The sequence below is a fragment of the Chrysochloris asiatica genome, unplaced genomic scaffold (genome assembly GCF_000296735.1).
Source record: "Chrysochloris asiatica unplaced genomic scaffold, ChrAsi1.0 scaffold00130, whole genome shotgun sequence".
NCBI classification, from domain to species: domain Eukaryota; kingdom Metazoa; phylum Chordata; class Mammalia; order Afrosoricida; family Chrysochloridae; genus Chrysochloris; species Chrysochloris asiatica.
Window position 1 is genome coordinate 7,112,313 of NW_006408648.1, and position 19,790 is coordinate 7,132,102.

General features: G+C 54.4%; 1 protein-coding gene across 5 annotated transcripts in view; it reads right to left on the reverse strand.

Moving 5' to 3' along the window:
* Positions 1-3,595: 3,595 nt before the first annotated feature.
* Positions 3,596-19,790, reverse strand: part of TNK2 (tyrosine kinase, non-receptor, 2) — a 24,258-nt gene continuing 8,063 nt past the window's right edge. The window contains exons 3-14 of one of the 5 annotated variants that reach the window (XM_006869384.1): positions 18,464-18,685; positions 17,039-17,191; positions 16,330-16,607; positions 14,107-14,233; positions 13,622-13,768; positions 13,430-13,524; positions 8,753-8,947; positions 6,733-6,824; positions 6,139-6,183; positions 4,070-5,418; positions 3,885-3,980; positions 3,596-3,727 (exon numbers count right to left, since the gene is read on the reverse strand). In XM_006869384.1, coding sequence (XP_006869446.1) covers positions 3,596-3,727; positions 3,885-3,980; positions 4,070-5,418; positions 6,139-6,183; positions 6,733-6,824; positions 8,753-8,947; positions 13,430-13,524; positions 13,622-13,768; positions 14,107-14,233; positions 16,330-16,607; positions 17,039-17,191; positions 18,464-18,685 — 2,931 coding nt within the window. The remainder of the gene's footprint in view (positions 3,728-3,884; positions 3,981-4,069; positions 5,419-6,138; positions 6,184-6,732; positions 6,825-8,752; positions 8,948-13,429; positions 13,525-13,621; positions 13,769-14,106; positions 14,234-16,329; positions 16,608-17,038; positions 17,192-18,463; positions 18,686-19,790) is intronic. The other 4 variants (XM_006869387.1, XM_006869386.1, XM_006869385.1 and 1 more) reach the window with 4 other exon arrangements.

Here is a 19,790-nt window from a genome sequence, read left to right on the forward strand (position 1 = left end):
AACCCTATACAGGATCGCTAAGAGCTGGAATCAACTTGAAGGCACTTTAACAACAGCAACAACGGCTATAAAAGCTCTCTTGCAGATACTGTGGTCATTCAATAAAAAATCAAAAGTATTGTTAAACATAACAGAAGGCTAGTGACGATGGTTGTACAACTGAATGTAATCGTGTTCCTGAAGTACACACAGAAAAATTGCTGGGTTGGCAAATGTTTTATGTCTCTTTCCACCATTTTAAAAAATGCTAATTCATAAGAGAAAGGCAAATCAAACTATGTAAACACATCCAGAACACAGAGAATGCTGACACATTGTAAAAAAAAAAAAGTCATGTCACTGAACAATTTTGTTTACTAGCATGCTGTGTAAACTTTCATCAAAAACATGATAAACTATTAAAACAAAAAAACTGCACAGACACGATTTTATTCTTTCCCCTTCTCCCCCTTTTTAAAGAACAGATTTATTTTCTCACAGTTGTGGTGGCTAAAAGTTCCCTTAGGGATCTTCTGGACATCTGTACAGACACACCATCCCCACCTTCACAAGACGCCCTTGCTAACAGTTCTCCCACGCTGGTGGGAGTGAAAACCAACCGGAGCCACTGCTCCTACAGAGGGCATTCCGCAGGCTCCAGCTTAAGCGCACTCTGTGGCCCAGGAATCCTAATTCTGTAGCGTTACTTGCCAGTGACAAATGAGCCTCATACATGATTTACTGGAATGGTTGTTGATTGCAGAGAAAAGAAACCATCAAAACATCCCTTCATCAAAAGGAGCCCTGGTGGTACAATGGCCTGGCTGTTAACCAAAAGGTCGGTGGCTAGAACCCACCGACCAGCTCTGCGGAAGGAAGACCTAGAGATCTGCTCCCATACAGATTTCAGCCTAAAACCTCAGGGAGCAGTTCTACATTGTCACATGTGGCCACTGAGTCAGAATCGACTAGACAGCACCCAGGAACAAGAAGCAGGTTAACACTCCAACCCAAGAATGAGGAGGCGGGCTCTTCTAGTATGCCTATGAACTCTTCAACTATCTGAAAAAGACTGCGTAAGAAGTGTGATAAAGGTCGATTCTGAGGAGAGAAACTGGACAGCTGATGGGGGAGTGGGAGAGAGAAGACTTACTGTGCATTCTTAACACCTTTAGGTTATTCTGGAATCATGTCAATACTTTATTCAGAAAAACAAGAAGAAAATATTGTATATATGAAGTCTTGTTACTGAAGTTTCTCACTTAGCTTCCGTTAATTTATTGCACTCTCTCCTGGCGTTTATCTGCCTTGTGGAGACCTAAAGAGCAAAACAGTGGGGAATGTGAGAGTCAGTGGCTACATTAATCCCAGAATGTACTCTGGAAAGGGAGATGTCCCAGACCTGCACTTCCTCCCTCTGCCTACAGGTGGTGCCACAGTCCTGCAGCACTGGACACATGGAGGCATGCAGTTTTGCAAAGTAGCTTGCTTAGTGGTGTGATGTGCCTTGGAGTCAGTTCCAATTCATAGTGACCCTGCATAAGGTTTCCGAGGCTGCAAATCTTTACAGGCGCAGAAAGCCCCATCTTTCTCCCGCGGAATAGCTGGTAGGTTTGAACTGCTGATCTTGAGGTTAGCAGCCTGACTCATAACCACTATGTTACCAGGAGGCAAAAAAAACAAACAGGCAGGTACAAATGAGTAACATAAAATAGAAACTAGCTTTATTTCTCTGGAAGAAGCAGGCATCACTAGCTGGGACAGCAACTTTGGCGACAGAGGCTGGTGGAGAAACAGAGAACAGCACAGGAGGGAGCGCTGGGGTACAGAGGAAGCACTGGTATCCCTCCAGGGCAGCTGCCCCCTTGGTCTCCTTCCAGTCCTGGGGCCTTGGGCCCTGCCAGTAAATGGCCTGGCACCTTTTCTCAGCTTTCTGAGCCACCTAGGGCTATTTCCAGGCACAAGATGCGAAGACCAAAAACATAGTATGTCCATGGTCATAACCCACATGTCTAACTAACTGCCTGTCCTGAAGAAGGGTCTAACCCTGGGCAGGACCCACCAGGGTGCTGGTTCTCTTTTCAGTGTAGCCAACACACCCCTCCCTTCTTCCTTTGTCTCGTCCCCTGGGCAAGGCCTGCGGGCACCACTCCAGTCATGGCCATGGACTGGAGCCAGAGGCAGGCCGTCCAGTAGGGCCTGCTGAAGCAGCCCCTAGACCTGCCTGCACAAGGCCCCCCACACACAGTGGCTGGGGCACGAAGGGCTGCTCTGAGGTGTGCAAAGACAGCGCTGGGTGAGGGAGGAACGGGCAAGGTGGGGCTCCCAGCCTCCTGCTGCCTTAGCCTCGCTCTGCCCACTGGGGCAGCAAGTAGCAGTTAGTCCTCCAGACCTGGACGGGGGCATCGCTCCACCCTTGTCGGATGGACGGGATCAAATGATTCCCTTCAGGGAAGACCCTCTGGTTCTCCACACGAGTCTCAGCGCCTATAGGATGAAAAACAGCCAAGTCCTTCCATCAACCGGGCTCATGACACAGATTACGGAATATCCAAGGTGTGTGGACACTAGCAGGTCACAGCAAGTCAATGCTTCCTAGGACCAAGTAAATTGTTTAAAATTTGGTGGTGGTGGTGGCTGCTGTTAGTGGCACAGAATCCGTTCTCAATGACTCTGTAAAGGGTACCCAAGGAGCAGCTGGTGGGTTTGAACCACTGACCTTGTGGTCAGCAGTCCAGTGCTTATCCTACAGAACCACACCAGGACTCCTTGAAAACTGGTAGCTCTAAACACTAATTTTGGAACTTAGCATCCTGAGATGCTTTTTTCCCCTTTTATTTTAATAAGCTGTGAAAAAAACAGAGCGCAGTACTTTTGTGTATTAAGAGTAACCGAGGGCGACATGTACAAAGAAGCTTAAACTTATCTGGATGCAAATTCTTAACAGTCATGTGATAGTATCTAACATTCACAGTGGCTGTGTGCCGAGTGACAGATGCACCTCACGCTGGTCCTTCTGGGCACTTCGGTGAGGCAGGCACTGTTATTGAGACACGTTTTACAGGAGGCGCTACAACTACCGAAGCAGTGAGGGCTGGAGGCCGGCTGTACCACTGCCGCCAAGTCTTAAACCCAACATCTGTCCAAGGCTCACCACCTTCTGACCTGTTCAAGCTTTCATGTATGTATGTTATAAATTATTATATGGTATTTATAAATACACATTTTAATACTTCTTATAAAAAGGAAGGAATGAATCTTTGGGGTGAAGTCTGGACGGTCCTTTAAAAAGGCATGTGACCTTCATATTACACTTTGGACTCAAGTGCAACAAAGAGGTGAAAAGGACTGCCGCTCCTTCAAGCCCACTGAGCGTCACTACAAAGAGGCAGAGAAGCAGCCCCCCTTCAACTCAAGGGGCTCCAATTCTCTTTTCACTCATCCTACAGTTCTAAATAAATTTGTTTAAGAGAAACTATTTAGAACCCAAACTGCCTGTTCCTTCAGATTGGTGCCTTTCCTTCCTCCTGCCAGCCAGGGAGCCCTGGCTTTTCCTAGTGTGGTGTTTAGTTACAGTCCTCCTGGGACAGGCAGCTGGGGCAGGGTGTGGGCTCACTCACTTGTGGTGGACAGGGCCACAGGAGCCCAGAAGGTGGCAGCCAGCTTGTTCCAGGTTCCAGTCAAACATCTCCAGCACTTTGTGACACTCACCCCTCGGCCGCAGACCCAGCCCAAAGAGCTGTTCCACCTGAAAGGCAGAGGATAGTACCATGAAACACGCTGGGCCCAAGGGCACCACACTAGGGAGGGAACGGAGAGCCAGAGCCAGGAGATAAGGGGTATGGGAATAGCAGAACCAGCCTTCAGGACCCCTGAAAGCCGGAGTGGGCAGGAGGTGATGGTACCTTCAAATACTGGGCAGCCCTCTGCACGCTCCAGCTGTGGCTCTGCAGGGCAGCCTGGCACTCCTCTGTGGTCACCCCATGCACCATGGCCTGTAGCTGGGCACACCCACCCCATCAGCACTGCTTGGGCCCGTTTTATGGGTCCCTCAGACCCTGCCCTGCCCACAACCAGGCCTGGTACTCACCATTTGGATCTTGTCTGCAGGCCGTCCAGCCTCTGGCCCATCCCCAGGACAGCCCCTCTGTGGCAGCTGAGCAGTAGCCCTCAGGGATGGCGGCCGACTCCCAGCATTGCTGTTGTTGGCGGAGAAGTTGGCTTTGGGGTCTGGGGCAGCCTGCAGCATTGGTCGAACGGTGGCAGTGGGGGCGGCGGGGACCGGGGTGCTGGGTGGGGGCAGCAGCAGGGGCACAGGCAAAGGGGCCGGTTCTTCAGGGCTCTGGGCCTCGCGCAGGAAGCGCTGGTAGCGTTCCAGGTAGGGTGGGCGTTCAGGTAGAAGGTAGTAGTGGGTGTTGCTGATTTTCTTGCCATCACGGACGATGGGCAGGATGCAGGGACCAGCCCGAGGGCCAGGTGCCTGTATCACCTGGGGGGTGGCGTACTTGGGATCGGAAGCGAAGCTCTGGGTGGTGGGCATGGCCTTCCCAGGTGAGCTTGAGAGCCGGAGTGACAGTGGGGAGCTGCCAAGTGGCACTAGGGGGCTGGGAGTCCGTGAGCCTTGTGGTGACAGAGGCTCCCGGGGGGGGACACGGGGAGGAGAGGCAGATTCAGGCCATCGCCCCATCTCGTCTTCAACTGAGTGGGCTGGAGACATGTCCCCGCGGGGGCGGGTGGGCCGAGGGGGAATGGGCACCCGGGGGGGCACTTGGGGCTTGTCATCACCCACAGGGCTGGGTGAGGGGGCCAAGGAGCCAGCCGGGGCCTGCAGCTGCCGCATGCACTCCTGCTGCAGTGCCTGGAAGATCTCTGCCGTCTGGGCTGAGCTGGGCGGCTTGCACCCACCCTGGGGTGGGAGGAACAGGTTGTCCTCCAAGGGTGGGGGTAGTCGCACCTGCTCAGGCACAAAGGCGTAATTGGTCTCGCCTTGGCTGGGCCCAGCAGAGACCCCAGCGCCCACCAGAGTGCTGTTGATGGAGCAGACCTCAAAGTCATCCTCATCTTGAGCCACATCATCGTAGGCGGGTGGCGGGGGCAGTGGGCGCGCGTCCCAATCCACTACAGGTGTGGGGTGCAGGGGACGGGGCAGTGCCCGTGTGGGGCTCTGAGGCGGGGTCTTATCCAGCAAGGAGCAGGCATCCATGGCCAACTGCGCCAGGGAGAGTGCACACGGCTGTGGGGTGGGGGCCACAGGCTCCTCACCAAAGTCGATGAGCGTGACCTCCCTCCCGATGCTGCGACCTGCCTTAGTGCCTGGCACCCGGGCTGAGGGCTTCGCTAGCCACAGCCCTCGGGGCAGAACTGGCTTTCGCAGGCCCAGCCTCTTGTAGTCACTGGACAGGGGGTCTTGGTCCTCACTCACAGGGTCATAGGTGGGTTCTGTGATGGAAACAGAAACCCCAACAGGGAGGCCAAGTCAGAAGGGGGTGAGGGAACCAAAGAGGACAAGAATGGGTTAGAAAGCCAGGTATCTCCCACCAACTCCCATCCAGTTCTTCCAGAAGGCAGCTCGCAGAGGTCAAGATTCTCAGTGTATACAGAACCCATTGACAGGAAGGTGGGACCTGCTCTGTGCGCTGTAGCACTGACCTGGGCTGGTGGGTCCCTGCCTCCACCTCTACTGGGGTGGGAAAGCCATGCTCTCACCTGCCTCGGAGGCTCCCTCCATCAACCCTGGGCCCTGGTTAGTGACCCCCTACCCCACCCGTTGCACACACCATTAGTGCAGACACAGGGCCATGGGCTTCCCCCCACTGTCCAAGAAACCAGGAGCAGCCTTGGAGAGGACAGTGGTCCTGACCAACTACCACGATGTCCTATACCATGGCCTCTGTGGGTCCCAGAAGCAGCGAGGCAGGGCCGGGCACTGTCAAGAGCATGGGCGGGGTGGGTGCCAGGACCTGCTGCAAAAACCTAGGTTTTTGGGGTGTGGGATGGGGGAAGGTAGGCCAGCCAGGCCAGGTCAGCAGCAAAAGCTCACAGCACACACCCGCTTCCTCCCACCCAGCCGCCAGGGTTATGTACCTTCCAGGAGGAGAGGGATGAGAGGAGAGAGGGGGCGGGGGCAGGGGCCAAGGCATCCAGTGCAGCCCCACTTACTCTGAGTGAAGATGACAGGCTGAGGTGGGCGAGGTGGAGGCTCCCCTGCAAGACAGGCCATGCAGAGAGGACAGGAGAGTGACAGAGGACAAGGGAGAGAAGACAAAGCCAGACGAGAGGCGAGGGCAGAGTTGGGGAGAGAGAAGAGAGAGAGAGCATTGAATAGCAAGTGAATGTACAAAACCCGACAGCAAATGGGAGACAATGGGGCGGGCAGGATGAGGAACTGTGTTCCGGAATGGCAGGCGCAGGATCCAGGGGATGCATGAGGCTCCTGGCCCAATGAAGGGGTGGTGTTGGCTCCGGAGAGGAAAGCAGGATTAGGGGGAAGTGAGGAAAGCCAGGATCTGGGCATGGTGAGTGCAGACGAGGAGGGAGAAGGGAACTAAGGCGGCAGGGCTGACGCAGGACCGGCCGAGGATGCCCACCTCAGCGGATACAGCTGCTACTTGTCTTCCACCCCACGCCGAGCGGGAGCCAGGGACACAGCTGTCCCCTTGACCCACTGTCCCAGAGCCAGACCAATGGGCTCAAGGTGGCCTTCCTGGATAACTGATGAACAGAGGGACCCCAGGGAGCTGGGAGAGCTCTTACTTTTCACCCTTCCTAGGTGCTGGGTGGGTCGGGAGGTGCTCAGTTCCACACTTAGCAGGTCAGGAGGGTCCATGGGGTTTCCCAGATACAGTCTGTGGGGAAGAGAGCCAGGTCAGAGGGCAGGGAAGGGGTGGGGGTAATCATGGGGAGAACTCTGCCAGACACCGGGCCCCGTCCCCAGGTCAGGTAGTAATTGGCATCCTGTGTATCCAGGGATCATCTGGCCAAAGCTGCTCATCTTAGAAGAAACTAATGGCAGAACTTTGGTCTGACCCCCAATCTGTTTCCCTTCTGTGTACTTAGGGTATAAAAGGAGGACATCATGGGGAGGAGCCAAGAAAGACCACCAGTTACAAAGCTAGGGCTTCAGGGGCTCCAGCAGCATCCCACAGGGTCAGAGCAGACCCTCCTCACTCCGAGGTACCCACCAGAGGTGGTGGAGGCTGGCCCAGGTATACACACCAGGCACTCACCTACTAGCACACTCTGTCCTTCCATGCCAGGCCTGCCAGGAGAGCTGGCAGAGGCAGCAGGCTACCAAACCCCCAGTCAGAGTGGGCACAGCCTTCTGCCCCACAGCCAGAAGGAAGGGTAGGGGCTGGGGCTGGAAGCAGAGGCAGTTTATTCCCCACCAACCCTGCTCCTGACTCACTCACAACCCCTGCCCAAGTATCATTATCAATGTCTGGGACTTAGTCACTGGGGTTGATTAAAGCTAACAGGAATGGGGCTGGGCTGGCCCCAGCATGCCAGCAGTGGGGCAGAGAGCACTGGGGCCTCCTCTGGAAAGTGTCTGCCTCTGGCTCCAGCTCTCCGAGGCCTTTGCAGGAGACAAAGTCCCCACCTCCCAGAGCTGACCATCCTGATGGGTGGGCATGGAGACTGCAGGGTCTACTCTATCATGCCTCTAGGAGTAGAACTGAGGGTCTGAAGAGGCTAGCAGCAGAAAGGGGTACAGAGGTCAGGGCCTGGACTGCCCTGGAGCCAGAAGAGAGACCAGGCAGAGCTGTGGGGCGGCTCCCTGGGGCAGGGCACACAGGAAGTGACTAATTCCTCTCCTGTGTCCTCTAAGAACACAGGTGCCCCTGATGACCTCAGTCTTGCCCCTCCCAGGTACAAAGCTAGGTTGGGTGGCCATGTTGGCACCTGACTTACTCCCTGCTCAGATCCCTTGTTCACAGGGATCCATGTGTACTGCTGGGCTGTGCGTTACCACAAGTGTATGAACCCAACAGAGAGACTGCTGATAGGAGCACACAGCTACAGTGAAAACAGTAGGAAAACACGTGCACAGGTGTCAGAAGAGGGTGAACATCACTGAAATGGCCCCTGTTTGTGGTTGTGGGTAAATCGCTTACAGGTGGAAGGCTCCTGAGGGGCAGAGCTATCCATGTCTCTAGATCAAGCCAACAGTGTGGAAAGGGAAAGGCTGAGTGGATGAGATGGCGAGGCATGTGCGTTGTGACTGGTGGTCTGTTTGGCACTGTGTGTGAGAGCTCCCGCATCAGCACCATGAACTTTCCACAGGTGAGAGACACTGTACCACAATCTCTCACTGCCCAACTACTTTGCAATGGAGGTCGATGTGGACTAGGAGCTTCAAAGGGTGAGCACATTTGTACTCCCATCTGTGGAATAGCTGCCAGGGGCTACAGACTTGGCACGTTGGCCTTAGGGATATGGACTTGGGAAAAGGTCTCTGGAAGCAGATCAGTAGCAATGCTCCTCTAAAGAGGCCCAGCATTTACACAGCACTTTCTAATGTGCTGAGAACATTCACAATCCTTCTCTCATGGAACCCTCACAATTCACTATATAAATGAAACTAAGCCTCAGGAGTGAAAAGACTTGCCCACAAACTTCCAAACAGAAGAGCAAGGATTCAGACTAAAGCATCTTGACCCTCTATCTGGGCTCTTTATGGAGGGAAGGGGTGACAAGATCCAGAGAGAGCCCAGGTGCTGAGCTGGGAGTCCGGGACAGTGAAGTCAGGAGGCAGCCCTGCTTGGGAGGTACTCACTCGTCGATTTTGTCCGGAAAGCCCCAGCAGTGGCGGGGGTCACTGTCGCCATGCCCCGTGTGGATGAAGCTGTTCTGCAGGGGCTGGCTGATGTCCTGGGCAGACAGGCCTGCCACGGAGGTCACCACGTTGCGGGGGAAGGGTCCCACACACAGCGTCCGCGTGTTCTGGCCACGCCACCAGTAGTTCTCAGCCCTGCCCAACATAGACAATAGTGAATATCAGGGCACGGGGGCTGGGAGGCAACCCCAGGGAGCGGGGGCCCCTTTTCATGCCCTGTATCTGACCACCTCAGCAGAAAGGAAGTGCGATGGCTAAGGGTACAGGACCCATGACCTGCCACTCTCCTCCCAACAGTGTCTGGCTGGTGCAGATGGTAAGCAGGTGGATCAGTTATTCCTTCAGTTTACAAATGAGGAAACAGGTTTAAACAAGTGACAGGACCTGTCTACATTACCAGAACGATCAGAGCAGACCCAAGATTCAAACCCAGGTGTTCAGACGGCAAAGCCAGAGCCCTTCTGACAGTTCCATCCTGTCTCCCACTGCCCTCTGCCCCTCAATTATCTATTAGCAGAAACCCAAGGAACCACCATGAGTCTTGGTACCAAGGGCATCAGGACCCAGTTCTCTATCATTTTCCTCCTAACCTGCAGACCTTTCATTGTTTGCCAGCACTCTGGGAACCCCAAACCTTCCTTCCCTGTTTAGGTACCTCCAGGACTTCCCACTACACTCCTGCCACAGCTTCAGGACTCTCTCCACCCACTCTCCTCCTGAGAAGGAGCTCCAGAAACACCAGTTGCCAGCCTATCAACTGACTCACGGAGACTTCATGTGCGCCACAGGGTTTCCAGTGGTCACTCTGCCTCAGGTAGACCACCAGGCCTTCCTCCCCAGGCGCCTCTGCGTTAGCTGTAGAACGCATTAACTGTATGCACCACCCAGAGACTCCAGAGGTGCTTCACTCCAGTTAGACAGGCATTTACAGGGAGCCAGTCAAACTCGCCAGCTGCTCCATGGAAACCCTCTCCAGGGTTGTTTTGAGTTGGAACCAACTCGATGGCACTTAACAATAGCAACAAGTCCTCCCCCAGTGAGGCTCAAATGGTCCTAAACATGAAACCTCTGATGATGCTACCTAAGCCAGGGCTTAGATGGTGGTGGGGGAAGAGGTGATGAGAAAAACCAGAGACCCTCTTCCATTTCCCGTTGTGAGGAGCCTGTGTGTCCGATGGTGCAGGTAGGGTGGTGAAAGCCAGGTGTTACTGTGCTGGACACTGGGGTGATGACTCACACCTTCACTTCAACCCTACCCCTACTTCACTGGTTCTGGAACCATGAAGACCTCTGCCCAAGTGCAGCCAGCCAAGAGGGGCTGGCAGAGGATGGCAGGAAGGAGGGGATTCGGAGCACCTGCACCAAGACTTGGTGAGGGGACACGGCCTGCTAATGACGTGTGTCTCCTCCGGAGCCACGTGGTGGGTCAGCGAGTTCTGCTCCCTGTACACAAGGCCACCTGACAGGGTCCCACCACAGACAAAGCAAACCTGTGATTACCATGCTGGCCTCCAGCTGGGAAGGGCAGGAAAGGAAGGAAGAAAACAGGACAACAAACAGTCTGAGAAGGACAAAGCCCATCTGAAAAGAACAAAGCATTCACAGGAGGAGAGAAAAGGCTCCCCACTGCATACCAGGGCTCGCATAGCTCAAGGACCCCAAAAAGCTGGGAGACGGGAGGCTGGGGCAGAGGGAGCGCCTGGCACTGGGCTGTTCTCCCCCACCAGCACGGGTTCCACTGGACAGACCTTCATCCCCCTCACAGACACCCACCCCAGGGCCTAGACCTTGGCGCCTGCTCTCCACAACCCTTCAGAGGTGCTCATTGACTTGGGTGGGAAACACAGCCAAGGCGGGGACACCGTGCAGGATGGAGAGGGCTCATGTCCAGGGTACTCCCTCCACCCATCTCCTCTGGACACAACTCCTCACACAGATACTTCCTCTGGACCCAGTTCTGTGAGAACCAAGACCCGGAGGGGGCACAAGTTCCCATGACTGCTCTGAGTCCAATACCCTCTTTAAGAAAAGGCTTGCTCCTGGGGGAGGGGGAGTCAGAGTTTATGAGAGAAGAGACCCCCAGGGAACAGCAGGATACCGCCCCCAACACACACACCTCACTTCCACCACATCTCACTGCCCTTAAGTCTCCAGCCCCTCCCACCTGCTGGCTCAGCCACACCCTCTCCTCCCCTTCCATGAACAGGCCAGGTCTCCATGGCACCATGGGGCCCACCATCCGGCAGTCACGGAAGCAAAGACAGATGGGGAGTCCTGGGGGAGTAAGAAAAGGGCCCAGCACCTCCATACTGAAACATTTATTTCCTGCTGCCCTCGAACCTCCACAACAGAGTCTTGGGACCGGCAAGATGTGAAGAAGTAGCTGCAAAACGGGAAACTGAGGCCTGAGCTGAGAACTGTCTAAAGCAATCTCAGTTCTGCTGGGATCCAGCTGCTGGTAATCTCAGCCCCTTGTCACAGCCCTGCCCCGAGGTATACCAGAAATGGTTGCACAAATGTTGCCTAAAAATTCTGCTCAAAATACCACCCACACCTCCCTCCCTCTTGGTGTCCCAGGCAGCCCATGGTCTCAGGGGACAACCCAATATACATACACATATGAAGCAAAAGACTACTGGGACCAGGGAAGGCCAAGGGTCCCTCAGTGGATTTAAAAATCCTTGCCCTCCTTTACCAGTTCTATTTTTGTGTGGCATCCAAATAAGACCCCTGAAGAAGAACAGTCATTCAGTTACCCTTCAGAATTTAGCCCCACAGGTCAGTTCACCTTAGACCTAGGGGTCCTCTCTCTGCCCACAGCTGCTACCTTGGAATGTACTCTTCCTAAAGAGCAGGCTGGAGCTGGGACAAGGATTCTAGTCTAGGAAGCAAACACTAGAGACAGATTCAGCCTAAGTAAATCCAAGGCTGAACAAAAGAACACAGATCTGGAGAGAGCTGAGAGCCAAGCTAAGAAAGAGACAGAACCAGAGACCCACATATACAAACGAGCCCACAGCTGGAGTGATACACAGGAGCCGAGAGCCCAGCCACCCAGAGCCTTGGAGACGAGTTAGCAAAACAAGCACAGAGCTCCTTGGGGACTGGGAAGAAGGGGGCAGAGCTACAGCTCAGACACCACTGACCCACATGCTGCTATGCCTTCTGTCCCTCACCTCCCACCTCCTAGGCTGCTGCCAGGACCAAGGGCAGGCGCAAAGGTTCAAGTCGGGATTGGAGGCTTGGTGAACTCACACTGCTGACAGGCAGTGGAAGAGTCAGAAGTTAGGGCCAACTGGAGGCTGTGACGGAAGGGTGGGGCCAGACGCACCCATGACCCTGGGGCCTCCCAGGAGGAGCCGCACCCCTGCCCACCCCCCATTGCACGCCTCACTCCAGCTATGACCCAGGGTGCTGGCTCAAGACACACACCCCAGAAACACAGGAGTGCCTGAGTCAACCCCCAGGGAATGCTGGACCTGGCACCAGCTCCCACTGAGAGCAAGAGAGTGGGGTGCTATGGTAAAGGCCTGGAGGTGTGTGGGCGATGTCTGGGAGCAGAAGAGGGGTCAAGTCCAGGGCTCTGTGGCCATGAGGGAAAAACCTTGGTGGTAGCCCAATGTACCATGACTACAGTCTCCTCCCTGGCCCCTCAGCTCCAACCCCACAGCATGGATTCACCCCCTGATCTCCCAGGCCTCTCAGCTTTAAAAGCTTTCTGCTTTCTCCCACCACCACTAGCCCACCAATCACAACCTTGTCATCTGTTGGCATGACAGGCCATTTTTGTTCCCAGACACTGTGCCCACAGGGAAGGGGGCTCTGGCCTCTCCAAGAGGTGTTGGGGCCACAGTGAGTGTAGGTGTTATTCTTCTCCCATAGGGCACCCTACCAACCTGATTCATACCCGCAGGCCCCAAGCTTGAAGTCCGAGCAGAAAAGATGAGGAAAACCACCCCCCTGTGCCCTAATCCTTGCCTGGTCCGAGTCACGGAGTTCCCTCTGCCTCGCTGCTCTTCTTCCTGGCCTTCAGTGCTCACCCACTGCCCCAAAGACACCTCAACCCTGCCCCACCAGTTCCTCAGATACTCAGGGATCAGATAACAGAGGCTGGCCGTGGAGGAGCTGCTGCGGGGGCTGCAGGTAGGAGTGGTGACTCAGGAGATGGTGCCCGCAGGCAGAGACACGTGTGTGCATAGAGGGGGTGGCACACACAGCCAAGGGATGGGGAACAGAGAGCCAGAGAGGGGAGACTGCAGCAAGGAAGGGGGTGGAGGAGCCCTTGGGAGGGAAAGAAGGCTCACTGTGGGGGGAAGGCAGATCTGCCCACAGGAAGAGGGTGGGGCCCGGCCAGGGTGGGGCTGACTCTGGGCTCTCCAAGGCACCCAGAGTCAATAGTTGGAGTTGGGTGGAGGTAGGGAGGAATGGATCAGAGAAGGAATGTTCAGGAGCTCTAGGACCACTCGGGACTCCATGCCATAATGGTACTCTGGCCCTGAACCACACAGCCAGGGCTGAAGGCGAATGGGGAAAAGGGTGATGCAAGTAGGCTGGCCAGGAAATCTCTCGGGTGGGAACCCCAGCCAAGACCATGCTCTTCAACAGCTCTACCCTTACCTTCCCTCGATAACGGTGATGACGTCATTCATCTGGATGTGCAGCTTGTCCACCTCCTCAAAGTCCTGAAGGGCCCGCATGTCCGTGGGCTGGGCCTGTGGGCACCAACAGGTCATTTCCCACCTGGACTGAACCTGGAACCACCCACACAGACAGGAGTTTCCCCGGGACACCCAGCTCCCAGGGGCAGACCTCTAGCAGGAAGTCCCGCAGTGCCACGAAGGTGGGTCTGTCCTCCGGCTTATGAGCCCAGCACTGAACCATGACGTTGTAGATGTCCTGGGGGCAGTCCTCGGGCCGTGGCAGGCGCTCACCCTCCCTGTCGATCTTATGCAGGATCTGGGGGTGTGCAGAGTGTCAGCACTTCCTACCCATCCATCTGCCCTCCAAAGGAAAGGCCAGTGTAGCCAGCATAGACCGGGGCCTGGGCCCTCAGGACAAGTGGATGTCTACCAACAGCAAGAAACCCAGTTTCTGCCTGCCCTGGAGTCTGTAACTGTCACTTCTCTCAGTTATCCCTCAGAGTCATGAGGACATGGCTGGGGGTTTAGGGGAGGGAAGACCCATCCGTGAGAGCCAACAATCCCACAAAACTAGGCCATGAGCCAGGAATAATAATAACAAGATAGCAAGAAGCTCCACCCAACTCTACAAGAAGCACATGCCCAGCCCCTCACCTGACTGCCATTGAGGCCAATCCAGGGCTCCTGGCCATAGGTGAACATCTCCCACAACGTCACCCCAAACATCCAGGTGTCACTGGCATGGGAGAAGGTGCGTGTCTTCAGGCTCTCAGGCGCACACCTGGCAGAGGCAGGGGTCAAACAGAAGGCCACTCAGAGCACCCCTACCTGAACAAACTCATTCGTCCATTCAACAAGCATTTGCTGGTGCCCCCCATCCCCCCCCTCAGGGTGCCAAGCTCAATGGCATGTACTGGTAAGTGGTGTGCAGAGACAGGACTACTGAGGTGCACAGGCTGGAAGAAAATCATCTAGAGCCAGGTCTTATGTTCAAATGCACCCTAAGGTGGGTGGGAGACGGTGTGCAGTGTGGGGATTGTGAAACAGGGAAAGGAAGGTCAAACGTCTCCAGAATGGGATGAGGATGGGGTATCGGGGGATAAGGTCTCAGAGGCAGGGGGAGAATGAGTTTCCAGCTTTTAGGCAGGATCCTGGGATTTGGATCACTTCAACAGGAAGATGTGGGTGGGAAATCTGGACAGGGCTTGGGGAAGAACCACAATGTGTAGAAACAGCCACACAGGCTTCACCCAAGCACCCCCAGAGTGAATTTAGAGACACGGTGCTCCAGAGTGGGCTGAGGTACAGAGAGCATGCAGGCAGGTGCCCTGGATACAGAACCAGAAAACCTCGGTGACTCAAGCTGAACCTGTCACTCAGAGGGAACGGGGTCCAGGGAAAGTCAGAAATCTCTAAGCCTCCATCTGTGAGGTTGGAATCAGAACACCCTGCCTTCACAGGCGACAGTATGTCAAATAGTCTATAGAGGAATACTAACCAAAAGGGAGGCAATGCAGAACACAAGTTCAAATTCTCATGGATTCTAGACTTCCTGGAGCCATGGGGGCCAGATGAATGCTTGAAACCATTGCCCTGAGATCATTGGTAAAGTAAAACCAAAAACATCCCCTAAAGTCGTCTTAAAACTGAACAATGGTTCAGCTTAACTAGTCAAGAAGTGTCAGCTTTTAGAACTAAGCTCTAATTTTAAAAGCTATCTATATGGGTTTGAATCTACAAGCTATAGGAGAAAGATGAGGTTTTCTGCTCCTGCAAGAAGCACAGCTTCAGAAATCCTAGGCAGGGTCACTATGAGTTGGAACCGACTCAATGTCACTTAGTAACAACAGATGGGACCAACTTGACAACTTGACAACAGCAACTAGAAAGATAAGAACCTGGGGGGGGGGGCAGTGAGTTTATGTCAATGGGGGAGGAACTACTCAGTAAAGGAGAGTGAACATGGTTACATAACTCAAAGAATGTAATCCGTGTCACTGAATCATACATGTAGATACTTGAATTGGTGAATGTTTTTACTGTGCAGATTTTCAACAAAAGTCAACTTACTTAATTATCCAAAGAATGCTGAGTGTGAAAGGGGGTGCTATTAATCACTCCAGGGCAACAGGCATAAGTCAGAATGTAGGGCCATTTAAGTATAAAGTCAGTTATTAGAGGTGCTGTAGGATCAGCACTGCACTGCTAACCACAAGGTCGGCAGTTCAACTCCATTAGCCACTCCAAGGGAGGAAGAGGAGACTTTCTGTTTCCATAAGGATTTATAGCTTTGGAAACCCTGTACATGGTCTCAATAAGTCAGAATTGACTGCACAGAAGCAGGTGGGTTCTACATCCTTCATTATTAGGGTTCCCCCAAATTAATACACCGGCAAACAGAACTGGGCCAACCCTTCTTCTCACAAGGCAGGGAGCCCACCCACACTTCCGTGGTACCTCTGGCACCAGCACAGGAAAAGACCACACAGGGACCAGGACAGGGTGTGGGGAGCCCTGGCCACCGTCTCCAAGGCCCGGCATGTCCTGGTCCTGCTGCTCGGATCCATCTTTACCACCCTGGAGCATGCTTACCAATCAGTCTTGGTCTGGCTAACGTCCCCTCATCTTTCAGGTTTGAGCTTAAAAACAGCCCCCCAGGAAGCCTTTAATACCCCACTGAGTACATGAGTGCCCCACAACACTGATCCCTGTGGTCCCTTGCGAATACCCAGATGAACAGGAGAGAAGGGCACTCAAGAAGGGCACCCTAGGCCTGGAACAGGCAGGGACAGGGCTGTGAGAAAAGAGAAGGCCTCGGAGCTCTCGGGCCTGGGCCTGGGCCTGGCTCTGCAGACCCTGGATGGGTTAGCCCCTCACCAGGCAAAGGGCACCTTGCGATGCTCCTGCATGACATAGTGGTCGTCATTCTGGGGAAGTGCTCGCATCAGCCCAAAGTCCCCGATCTTGACCAGGTCCCGGGTGGCCAGCAGCAGATTGCGGGCAGCCAGGTCGCGGTGAATAAAACGCTTGGACTCTAGGTAGCCCATGCCCTCAGCCACCTGCACAGCGTAGCGGCTCAGAGTTCCCAGGAGGAAGTGGCCCTGGTGTTTGCGTAGTCGGTCCAACAACGAACCCAGAGGGGCCAGCTCTGTCACCTGAGGCCACAGTGAGAGAGGGAGGCATGAGCCAGGATCAGGCTCCCATGCCCTCCTGCAGGTCCCAGGGTATGCTCCATGCCCGCCCCCCCCACCCGACCTCTGAGACTCTAGGGAGTCCCATAGCTTCCCAGGTCTCTTTCTCCAGGCAAACTCTCTCTTGGGGAAACTGAGCTCTGACAAAGCTCAGAATAGCAAGTCCAAAACCCAAATTCCAGGGCCAGCCCCACCCATGGGTACAAATCTCTGCCAAGGAGCACAAACAAAATCCAGAGTTAGGCATGAGCGCCAGCACACATGCCAGTACGACTGGACCCTGGGAGTCCCTGGACTCAGAATGGAGGGAGTGACCACAGGCACTGGTGGGGAGCAGCTGGCTTGGGGACCCAGAGACCACAAGGCCTCCCCCACACCCTCACAGCAGCACTCACCATCTTCATAGGCGGAGTGAGCACCACCCCATAGAGGCGGATGAGATTGCGGTGGTCAAGCGAGTGCATGGCGTTGACCTCCCGGATGAAGTCATCCATGGCCTCCGGCTGGCTCAGCACATCCGGCTTCAGGCACTTCACAGCCACACTCACCTGTCCAGGGTGGGGACCAAAGGGCCTTAGGACAGGCTTTCAGCTGTGCCTTCCCTTCCTGGGGGGATTCTTGGTGATATAACAACACAAGGAGTAAAGAGATGCTCCATATGATAATGATGTTGTTGTTGTTAAGTGCTGTTGAGTTGGTTTCACCTCATAGGGACCCTGTATAAGGTTCCTGAGGAACAACTGGTGAATCTGACCCGCTGACCTTGTGGTCCAGTGCATTTTCCCACAGGTAAATGGAGTATGAAAACTAGCCTATGGTGACAGAAGTCAGAGCTTATGGAGGAAGGGGATACTGACTGCCCTCAGTTCTCAGCTGGGGGACGGGTCACATGGGTCTACACACGTGGAGAGACCCAGCAGGTCAGAACTGTGTGCTTTATCATACGTCATTCTTGGCAGGAAATTTTAATATACAATGCCAAAAGGAAAGGGTAAGATTTAAGTCATATCCAAAATTCGTCAAAATATTTGAGGGGAATAACGGGCATAAATGCTGATTCCGCTTTCTCCGAGTGGTGGGATTATAGGCAATTTTTCAAATAGTTTCCAAATGTCTATGAGTACATTACTTTTATAACAGAAAAAAGGAATACATGTACCTAGGTAAAGCCAAGCACGGACTTCGAAGCAAGTTGTGACCTGTCACCATCCCATTCATACGCTAGCAGGGGGCACTGCCAGTCTCTGGATCTGTGATGGGTTCAACTGTAGCCCCCAAATCTTACCCTCCATGCCTGTGGTTTCAATCCCATCTGGGCATGCTAATGAGACAGATTTTGTTTAGGGTGTGTCTTGAGTCAATCTCTTTTGACACAGAGAGAGATCTACACAAGGGAGTCCTGTTGTAGCTCTGTGGGTTATGCACTGGACCACAAAGTCAGTTTGAACAACAAGGTCGGCAGTTCAAGCTCACCAGCTGCTCTCTATACAGAGTTGCTAAGGGTCAGAATCGACCCGACAGCACTTTACAACAAGAGCAACACAAGGGAGTAGAGCAGAGATGGGGGAAGAGAGCTGCCAAGCCACATGGAGATCTCCTCTGAGCAGAAGCTCAAAGAGACGAGGACTTTCCTCTAGAACCAAAGGGGAGAGCCATTGCCTTTCTGTAGAGCCACCATCCTGAATTCAGACTTCTAGCCTCCTGAACTAAGGATACATTTCTGGTTGTTAGAGTTACCCACTTGAGGTTATTTCTGTGACAGCAGCACTGGATGACCAAGACAGAGTCCCAACTCTCCGCCCCTCAGGACCCAGACTCACCGTCTTTCCTGAAGGGGCGTCCCACTCGCCCCTGCGCACCACACCAAAGGAGCCATCCCCCAGCTTCTCAAAGAGGTGCAGGTCCTTCTCCCCGATGAGGCAGGTGAGGCTCTGCAGGGACCCCTCCCCTGCAGGGTCCCCAGGGGTGGGTGAGGTCTTTCGGAAGGTGCTCTGAGAGTGATGAGGAGGGAACTCAGCCTCCAGCCGCTTTCCACTGAACACCTGTTTGAAGGCAGCCCGGGGCCAGATGGGAGCCTGAGGCCCCAGAGCCAGTCACTTGGTCCTGCCCCATTGGGTCCACCTGAGCACCTCAGATCCTGGCATTGCTGAACTGCCAGGAGCATCCAGGCTGGGGACCCAAGCTCCCACAGGCTACACCCTAAACCAGAACCCAGTGTCTTACATGCAGTCATGGGGTCAGAGACGGCCCACCACAGATCAGGCACCACCTGCCCCTGGATTGGTAAAGTCCGAGTCTCCTTCTAGCCCTTCTGCCCCACCCCTCTCTCCTTGTATCCCCCACTCAGCACAACTCTAGTCTCAACCCTAGTAGATGGGGCAGGAGCTAGAGGGGCCCTCCAAAAACACCTCCCTGTCCAATTTTAGCCCTGGCTCTTTCTCTGAGCTGACCACTTGGTGCTGTCTGTCTCCATCTCCCCGGGGAGTCGGCTACCCTTCACTCTGCTCAGGGAAGGGATAAATTTAGTCTGAGGTTAGACTGTGTGTGTTGTGTACTCGGCTAGTCCTTGCTGGGGAAGGGCTTGGGAAGACAGCTGGACTTCTGGAGGGGCGCCTAGAGTTGAAGCAGGAGAAAGGAGGTCTCAGAGGACTGAGCTGGAGAGGGAGAGGTCAAGGGATGGAAGGAGGGAGGCCTTGAGGGTCAGAGCTGGCCCTCCAGTCTGGTTTGGTCACCTCCCTGAGGCACCCAGAGCTTAAGCTTCAGGTTGCAGATTCTGCCCAATTCACACAACCTGTCCCCCAAGGTTGGCAGAACCTTCTCTGCATGGACAGGGGAACTCTCCAATCTAAGAGGATCTTCTGGTCTTGGTTCCCTATCCTTCTCCACTTCCGGTAACTGGAGTTCCTTACATATGCAAGCAATGTCCCACTAACATGACTAGAAGTCTGAAGAGGCTCACTAACAGCCCAGGGACCTAGCACCAGTCAGGGCAGATCCAAGAGCCCAACTCCCTGAACACCACACCAGTCCAACACTCATCCTTCCCTAAAACCTGGGCAAGGGACCAGGAGAGTGTCCCCAGAAGAGGCCACAGGATCCCAGGAGACGGCCCCCTTTGCCTGGACTGCAGCCAGGAATTCTCTGCTG